General features: G+C 42.1%; 1 protein-coding gene across 1 annotated transcript; it reads right to left on the bottom strand.

The window, feature by feature from the left end:
• Positions 1–1,716: 1,716 nt before the first annotated feature.
• On the bottom strand, positions 1,717–3,140 carry tcf21 (transcription factor 21). The gene is made up of 2 exons (XM_080453082.1): positions 2,678–3,140; positions 1,717–2,035 (listed from the first exon to the last, which is right to left on the bottom strand). Exons 1-2 carry the CDS (start codon positions 3,119–3,121, stop codon positions 1,946–1,948), a joined length of 534 nt encoding a protein of 177 aa, XP_080309208.1. The 5' UTR covers positions 3,122–3,140; the 3' UTR covers positions 1,717–1,945.
• Between the last annotated feature and the right edge of the window lie 6,538 nt (positions 3,141–9,678).

Below are 9,678 nucleotides of genomic sequence, written 5' to 3'. Positions count from 1 at the left end.
GTTGCTGAAGTGCAGATGCTGATCTCTTGAGAAAGAGAAAACAATAGAGAATCTTTCCAAACAAAATATGATTCCTCTCCTCCTTTTTACCCCAGACCCCCCCTTCTTTTTTTTTTGCATGAGAGTTTGGGCAGCCGTCCAACTAAACAATTAGCCAGCAGCCTGCTCAGTGCATGAGAACCCTGGCCCCTGCTATCTCATTAATGACCATTCTCTCTCTCTCTCTCTCTCTCTCTCTCTCTCTCTCTCTCTCTCTCTCTCTCTCTCATCTCTCTCTCTCTCTCTCTCTCTCTCTCTCTCTCTCTCTCTCGGGCAGCAGCAGCACCTCTGTGCAGCTGGCCCCAGAGATCGGCTGCCAAGTTTATTTTCTCCCCGGTGGTCCCTCTGGGGCCTTGCCACATGCCATTGATGTATTGGGTGAGGGTCCTTGAGGAAACGTTGCTTACTACTTCAACAACGAGCAAATAGACATTCTATTTCAATGTCTAGTCGCTTGGATATGTCTTGACACATCTGTTTGGGTTTACCTGCCCTTCTGTGTATAAGGCTGTGACACTTGATGTGTCATCAAATAATATTATGTAAACCAGGCCCTATAAAATGAAAACATAGAATAAAAATAAAAAGGAAAGTGACGGACATTGTTTGTTATGGCCTATAGGCTATAATGTGTTTTTTTTTTAAATAAAAAAATAGGACACATCTTGTGCGTGAATGTGCACTGTGTATGAAACAGGTTAGTCTAGATGAAATATAAAATTAAAGTGTTCTTATCACAATCGAAACTGATCTCTGAATAAGTGAATATAATGTCTAAATAAACTATATCGGCCAGGGTCTTATTCACCTGTTTGTCTAGATTATAAATAGACTAAAACAGGAATCATATCTACAAAATGTAGAGAGAGAGAGAGAGAGAGAGAGAGAGAGAGAGAGAGAGACGAGAGAGAGAGAGAGAGATGAGAGAGAGCTTGAGTCATACGCCTCCTCTCTCGCCAGCGGACGCTGCATAAATAACTGTCGGCAGAATGTAAACACAGCGGTCATAACCCGCGCGAATTAAACAACGTGTCTGGGGCGGGATTAAGCGCAGTGTGCACATTTACCACTTTGAAAATGTCTGACCTCAAACAACAAACTTCTTGCACATAACATACCTTCGCAATTACACTATCAATTTATTAAATGGGCAAAGAAACTAAAGGAAACTCAAACCTCCTTTGGCCTTAATGACAAACAGCCTCGCATGAGAATTTCCAAAAGCACCTAAATCATCTTTGATTGCAACAATTTGTTTATCTCATGGTAACTGTGTCCACTGTTGACTTTAAGAGATTAAGAAAACAAATAGCGCAACGCTTATCTGTGCACTGACGCTCTTTGTAGCTGCACAAGTTTTTTGCTATAGGACATTTTGAAGGGATGGTGTGATAAGAAAGGTTAGCAAGGTCAAAGAACTGGCCCACACTCACAGCAAAGAAAAAACGAGTCAAATGAAAAGGCATTCTTAGTCCTGCACGCAGAGTAAAAATGTAGCCAATATATTTTATATACATGTAATCTACTTGAACTTTTGACAGGACACTTGAATATTTCATGTGCACTTCCAATGTCATCATGTAGCCCCCAAAACTGGCCCATTCGTGTGAAAAACGTAGGTCTATAATGGCACTTCTGAAGGGTATAAAAAAACAAACTAAAGCACACATGTTATCTTTGAACCAGCAAAGACAGTTAAGTGGCACAAGAAAGACATTTAAATAAAACATAAATCTTTACAGGAACGCACGAAAGAGTGCACGCGCTCGCTCGGTTATTCCCACTCGAGAAGTCTGTGGAGAAGATGAGACATGCATTTCTGTCCATCATCTGAAGCTAAACACAACCAATGTCTGTGGAAAAGTATAGGCTATTGTCCTTATGCAACAGGTGTCCGTTCCCTGGGTTATGAGGCGGTTGTTCCACATAGCCTCGTACTGTTCAGCATCTCCTTCAAATCGGTCTCGGGCTTCCCAGCAACCATAAAAGGCCACGTCTAAGGAAAAATAGGAGAAGTTATTTAGGTATAGGGTGAAAAAAATCTGTTCTGAAACTTCTGATAATAGGTTTTGGTTTACAATTCAATCAAACTCAAAATCAAATTCAAATAAAAAATGTAAGCAGGGGCCTGGCCTGAAAACATACCCTTAACGAATAATTTAAAGTCTAGAGACATATGGTTTATTGTTTATTATTATATAGAGCTAGTCAAGCTCTATATAATGCTATTGCATTCAATTCTATTTTAAAACAAATCACTGACTGAATATGCATATTGTTTGAGCAGGCTTGGGTAGGCCAACATACAGGCCTATAATAAAGGCTATAAGGTTTTGCATCAGAACAGAGGAAAATGTATGTTTTCCCCCACCTCTCCCAAGCACCTGCATGCTTTAAGCCAGTGGTTCTCAAGGTGGATTGCAGGGACTCTCTGGGTTCCTTAAATTGACCCTTACAAGTATATAACTCAGACAGTGTACAAATGGAACCATTTGTACCCTGTCTGAGACCTTGAAATGTAAAAGTTTTAGAACCATTGCTTTATTTTTTATTTTTCACTCCTTGAAGGCCTGCATGCAGGACTCTGCAGCCCAGAGAGGTTCATGATGATGCAACAGGTCAGCATAGATGATCTTACCAGGTTCACAGGGTGGATAAATCCATTCTCGTACTTGTCGTTGGCCAGTATCTGTCTCAGGTGCGCTATGTAGCTGGACGCCAGGCGCAGGGTGTCCAGCTTGGACAGCTTGGTGTCCGCGGGGACCCACGGCAACGTGGTCTTCAGCCGGGTGAAGGCTTTGGACAACACGCGCATCCGCGCCCGTTCCCGTGCGTTGGCCGCGTTCCTCTGCACCTGCTTGCCTCCTTCGTGCGCCACGCCGTCCGACGCGCTCCTCTTCCTCTTCTTCTTCTTCTTCTTGCCCTGGGCGCCCCTCCGCTCCGGGGCAGAGCCGCCGCCCTCCTCGCAGTTGGAGCTGCTCTCCTCCTCCTCCGCGCTGTCGTTCTCCGTCCCGGACTCGCCGAACTTCAAGATGCCGTCCAACAGCTCGTCGTCGACGTCACTGAGGGATCCGGTGGACATGGTGGATGGACGGACGGACGGACGACCTCGGTGGAAGCGGGTTCAAAACATGGGAGCAACTGTAACGGTATATGGACAGATAGACAGTGAATGGAATGCTGGAATGAAACACACAGAGACACGGCAGCTATCTGGAAGCAACACGCTGCAAGGATCTGACTTTATGTTCATGACCGGGGGCGTTACCACAAGCTGGGAGGAGGACTGGGATTCTTAAAAAAAAAAAAAAAGTGTAGGCTATTCCAACAAAAGTTTTGTAAAAAGTTTTGTTTTAGGGTGACCATTGACCAACCTGCAAAAACAGTGTCATGTGAAAAATAATAATGAAAATTGACCCATAGTGGTTAAAATGATAGGCCTACAAGAATGTGGCCTTATCTCAAACAATAAGCATTGCGTAAACGACAAAAAGCATAATTGCTCCTCAATTTTCACTTCTTGGGCAATTTTGCATTTCATAGCTAAAATAGGATGAAAGAAGATTAATTGCACAGTTGAATTGTAACATTTAGTCTAATGAAAAATACAGAGGTGTTTTCAATTCATTAGTTATTTTAATTCGATTGTCTTAATTGTTATTGATGCCACTTCGATTAGCCAGTAAAAAATACAGGCCTTTATCTTATTTGCTTTAGTTAAAAACTAATATCATCATCATCATCATCAGTTTTGTACTGAAAGCCCAAATCATCCTCATCTGATTAGGGCCTAGCCTATAGGCTACTATTAGGGCCTACTATTACTACCCTACTGCTTTATTACTATCATTATTATTATTATTATTATTATTAGCCAATTTTTATTATTATTTGTATTATTATGCATATTATATTATGCATAATAAATTAACAACGTTTGGAATTATAATGAATTCAGAATTTCAGACCATTGTTTGTTATTTTAGGCCCATGTTTGGCTTAGGCCTTTTGAGTTTTGACTGAACAACACCACATTTAGCAGCTTGCAGCTATAGGCTAAATGGATAAAGTTGCGCCCTACCTTAATTGACCATAGCCCAATCATGCTACTTTCAGCACCGGTGGCCAGTTAATGGGATAAAACGCAAAGACGGGGGTGTCAGGTCTCAAATGGCGCACTGGCGCCTCGGTCCCCACAGATGTAACAGACACCGGGGACCCCAGAACCGCTGTTTGTCCTTCCACGTCATTCCACACCGATGCTCTGAGCATTGGCCCACTCAGTGCAAGCCCAAACAACAAGCAGGCTTTAAGTGGGGGGGCTTAGGGTGTTGGAAGAAAAAAGATGGATGATGCTGCTTGCCTGTCACGTGCAAGAGTGGAGTTGCACTGTGGCATAGGCTAATTAATCTAATCGTCTCTCCTCTTGAAACATGTTTGATCACTTGTGCTTTGCTTGATTATTATTAGTGTATAATAATAATAATAATAATAATAATGATAATAACAACAACAACAACAGAGATACAAAGTATCTTAGTGTGAATAATATACAAGTAACATCTTTAATTAATTTCACAAAATGTAACCAAATGATTTGGTATACACCCTCTGACAAATGGAGAAATGAACACAGATAATTATACATCAAACAGAGAGAGTGTGAATTCATGTGTGTGTGTGTGTGTGTGTGTGTGTGTGTGTGTGTGTGTGTGTGTGTGTGTGTGTGTGTGTGTGTGTGTGTGTGTGTGTGTGTGTGTGTGTGTGTGTGTGACCCTCCAGATGTAGGCCTATATGTCACTGTTGCGGCACAACCCATGTGTCTATGAGGATAAGTCGTGTGTCTCTAGAGGGCTGCCCTCTGACCGTTTCCTTCCGGTGTCTTTGTGCAGCTAAACAAGCGCTGCCACCTATATCTCTGTCAGCTATGTTATATCACAGTAAACCACCAACCTTTATCTGTCAGCTATGTTATATCACAGTAAACCACCATCCTATATCTATCAGCTATGTTATATCACAGTAAACCACCAACCTATATCTGTCAGCTATGTTATATCAGTAAACCACCATCCTATATCTGTCAGTTATGTTATATCACAGTAAACCACCAACCAATATCTGTCAGTTATGTTATATCACAGTAAACCACCAAACTATACTGCTCAAAGAAATGTAGGGAACACTTTGATCCCTTAATTATTTTGAGTTTTCATGAACTGTGTACATACTGCTAACAAAAACTGCTCAAAAGAATCTCTGTCAGCTATTACAGTGGTTCTCAAACTTTGGGGTCATGAGTTCTCAAACTCATGACCCCCAAATTATTATGTGTGACCAGGAACCCCACCTAAAATATTTTGTGCCAGGGACCCTCATACAGGATTTGTGACTTCAACACTTTTATATATTTTTATATTTTTGAAAATAGTGTTGTGAGCTTAGATCTGCTGTTTAAAGTGGTTAAACTGATTTGGCTGCTATTACTGTAACAAATCTTGCTGGGTACCCCCCTGGAACCCCCTCAAGGAACCCTGGGGGTCCCCGAACCCCAGTTTGAGAACCACTGAGTTATTATATGACAGTACAGTCAGCTATGATATCATAGTAAACCACCCAGATACAGTAACTGTGCCTGATATCTAGTTGGGTTTGCATGAAAGAAGAGGTCACAGAGAAGGGAATTAAAAAAGAAAAAAGAAAAGTTTAAGTACAAGGTGTGGTTGGAGAGAAGAGAACACAGGACTGAAACAAGGAGAGAGAGAGAGAGAGAGAGAGAGAGAGAGAGAGAGAGAGAGAGAGAGAGAGAGAGAGAGAGAGAGAGAGAGAGAGAGAGAGAGATACAGAGAAAAACAGAGAAGCAGAGATATAGGTGAAGAAATGGAGTGGAGTTTGGAGGGGAGTGAGGGGGTCTGAGGCATAATCTCTTGGGTGGGCTTGAAATCAAAGCACTTAGTGGAAAAGAATAATAGAGCCTGTTAGATTGATGATCACCTCTGAGATACAAGGATTCACCAGGGAGCGAGAGAGAGAGAGAGAGAGAGAGAGAGAGAGAGAGAGAGAGAGAGAGAGAGAGAGAGAGAGAGAGAGAGAGAGAGAGAGAGAGATTAAAATAGTGCGGAAATAACAAAAAAGGATTCTGGGTTAGGGTTAGGGTTACACTCCATGCTTGCCTGCTGCATGTAGATAAAACACAGACATAGATGTGATGCCATTAAAACGGTCTTTCTTGATCATTTCCCAAACAAAGAGACATAGATCATCACAGGACATGGGTGCAAATAATCCTCAGGTTTGACTGTGCTGCGTCATTAGGTACCTACCTCTTTTAACCACAGTAACCCTGGCATCCCTATTTCTGACCCAGTTTCAGAAATATACGAATCTTTCCTATTTTTCTATATTTCTTTCCTAATTTTTTTTCCAAAATAAATTAATAGATAAAATCCCCCCAAACAGCAAAAACAGGCAATCTTCAAGCTCATAACACTGCGACAACTTGCGAGCATGCAGATTTTTGCTATTGGTCATAATGACGAAGTAGTGCTGCAGTGTTTTGTGCAATTGTTCAGCAACTTAGGAAACATTTCCAGTGACTATTTCCCTTTCAGTGTGTCACTCTCAGCCCCCCAGTGACATGGAGGAACAGGTGGAGAGGGGGAATGAGGGGGATTGTGGGAAAAAGAAAGAGCGACTGAAGGAGGGACCGAGACAGTTATGGAGGGACATGCTGCTAATTGGCCGTTTTAGGGTGAAAGGTTATGCCGGTCATGTGATGTCACCGGGAAGGGACGGGTTCCAGATGGTTTTTGCACGGCCACCGAGGGGGACACCCAATGCCCAGGGTCATTACCATACCCTCATTACCATCCTTCTCTCTCTCTCTCTCTCTCTCTCTCTCTCTCTCTCTCTCTCTCTCCAGACACACGCACACACACACACACACACACACACACACACACGCACGCACGCACGCACGCAAGCACGCACACACACACACACACACACACACACACACACACACACACACACACACACACACACACACACACACACACACACACACACACACACACACACACACACACACACACACACACACACACAAACCATAAAAACAGCTGTCTGTGTTGTGATCAATGACTGTCAATTTTCTTTAGTACAATAAGGAGGGGTTGGTATGTAAAAAATGTATGAGAATGTCCGCTATCCAACTATTTTAACCAAGTCACTCAGTTATTGGAAGTAAATGAGTTAAATTTCAGTGTTAAACCTAACATGTAGCCATGTCGCTAAGCACCACACCACAATACCTAATGTCCAATGCTAGCTTAGCAAGGCTACCACACACAAACACGAACACAAATATTCACTGAAACTGCAGGCTGTGGCTGTTCGCTGAACAAACACACACAGCTTAACGTCGGGAAAATGACATGGCTCACCGGCCCAGGTAGTGACAATAATACTTATGATTTAGCATTCATCGTAAAGTTACAATTAAGTTCCATAAGGAGTTGGGGCCAGTGGTGTGGTCTAGGTTTTTTTCCGGAGGTATACGATAATCATTCCCTGCACGAGATGCGCATGGTCGTGGGTATACGCTAGCGCGTTTTCAATGGATGAAATGGTTAGTAGACTGTATACGCTTTTCCCCCAAAAAATCTACACTGTATACGGCGTATACAGCGGGACACGGTAGAACACACCACTGGTTGGGGCTCAGGTCAGTTCGAGTTCAACACATGCAGATCGCGGGGCTTTCTGCTCCCTATTAAAAGTGTTTATTAATTTATACATTCTATTAAGTGCTACTATTTTGTCTTACTTACCGTGCAGTGGACAAACACTCCTGTCGGATGATAATGTAGTTAATGTAGTTAATTGATATTAGATGTCTTTGGAAGTGAAAAAGGATTTGCCTGTATTTTGTTTGAAATTGTTATGACATGCACATTGTTCCGGTACATACTCCAGGTTTCAAGTAAGAACACAGTTAATTTACAAGCTTGTTTTAAAAACAACAGCTGGCAGAGATCAGCGCCCTGCGGAGCACACCTTTATAGTTCTGGCTTGGTTGAAGCAGCTCTGAGCTCTCTCTCCCTCACAGACTGCTTTCTGATGATACATGAGATAAGAATAGCCCAAATTGTGATTTCTCGCAACACAGCAACATCAATATAGCTGCAGAATGAGAAGGTGAAAAGGACACAACAGAAATAACTTGTTAGAGAGGTTGCAAGAAAGTGCAAAGAAGCCACAGGGGGAGTACACAATAAAATACTCAGATAATGTACAAATGTAACCAAATGGATGGTCCATTTGTGTTTACAAATGGATAAGTGAACGCTGAGGATTTTGCTGTGTGAGAGCCAAGTGGGGAGAAAAATGAAACACATGATGGATATTCTGGGCAATAATAGAGAATTATGAGCGGGTTAAGGGAGTGGAGATATATTACGTTTTCACAAGATCATAAACCTTTGATGTCCAATGACAGGGACATCCGGTGTGAGGCAATTTCCATGAACATAACTAATATTCTGTCATATTACAGGTTAATGACATGGAAGCCTTGTCCTCACAGTTTGAGGGAGCTGGAGAGGGTCACTATAATATTTGTGCGTGTGTGCGTGTGTGTGTGTGTGTGTGTGTGTGTGTGTGTGTGTGTGTGTGTGTGTGTGTGTGTGTGTGTGTGTGCGTGTGCGTGTGTGTGCGTGTGTGTGTGTGTGTGTGTGTGTGTTGTGTGCACGTAGGGAGGGAGCTCTGTAAAAGCTCCCTTGGGATTGGCTGTATCTGGCTCTCTCCTCCAATGCCTTGAGGACCAATCAGAGCAGAGTAACGGTGTGGCTGTGCTGAGGCCGGGTGAACCTGGGAACAGAAGAGGAGAGTAAGATCCTCCTACACTGTAACATTATTATTTTGTAACTCTAAGAGCAGTGCTGGAAAGTAACCAAGTATATTTACATAAGTACTGCTAGGTGCGGTTTGGAGTTTTACTTTTATTTTTACTTTATACAGGGTATTTACATTTTCCAACACTTTATACTTCAACTCCACTACATCTCAGACTCAAATATTGTAAGTTACTGTGCCGATTTAGATTATTATTTACTAAACGGATACATTACATTATAAAAAATATTGAGTTGTATTATTATAGGTTAAACTACACAACATTATAATATGCTGTAACATTATAAAGTGATATAATGGAGGCAGCCATAACAGAATGGTTAGTGAGGCCGCCTAGGACTCCAGAGGTTCCAGGTACAATTCCAGCTCTCAGCGCAATGCATCGTGTCCCTGAGAAAGACACTTAACCCCTAACTGCACCGTGCTCCTCTGTGGACAGCACTCAGCTGGGTGAAGCTGGAAACTGAAGTTCCCCCGTGGGACGTGACAATGATATTCTTTTACTGATTACAATACTATATAATATTATATATAACTAGAAGGTACTGTTCCTGAAGAAACAGTGTGGGATCGCTAAGAATGTTGATGGTATTGAGTATTGATAGTGTTAGTAGAGTTAAAGGTTTGAAAGGTTTAAAGGTTTGAAAGGTTTTAAAGGTTTTAAAGGTTCTAAAGTTTTGAAAGGTTCTAAAGGTTTGAAAGGTTTGAAAGGTTTAAGAGGTT

The sequence above is a fragment of the Gymnoscopelus braueri genome (genome assembly GCF_963280865.1).
Source record: "Gymnoscopelus braueri genome assembly, chromosome: 16".
Taxonomy (NCBI): Eukaryota; Metazoa; Chordata; class Actinopteri; order Myctophiformes; family Myctophidae; genus Gymnoscopelus; species Gymnoscopelus braueri.
Note: the sequence above shows the minus strand (reverse complement) of the source record. Positions and strands in the feature narration are given on the sequence as shown.

Bases quoted from the DNA above. Each gene is read 5' to 3' on its own strand.
- tcf21 (XM_080453082.1), bottom strand. From the start codon at position 3,121: ATGTCCACCGGATCCCTCAGTGACGTCGACGACGAGCTGTTGGACGGC. The intron at 2,036-2,677 runs GTAAGATCATCT...ATTTTTCCTTAG, and splicing joins TTATCCACCCTGTGAACCTG to ACGTGGCCTTTTATGGTTGC.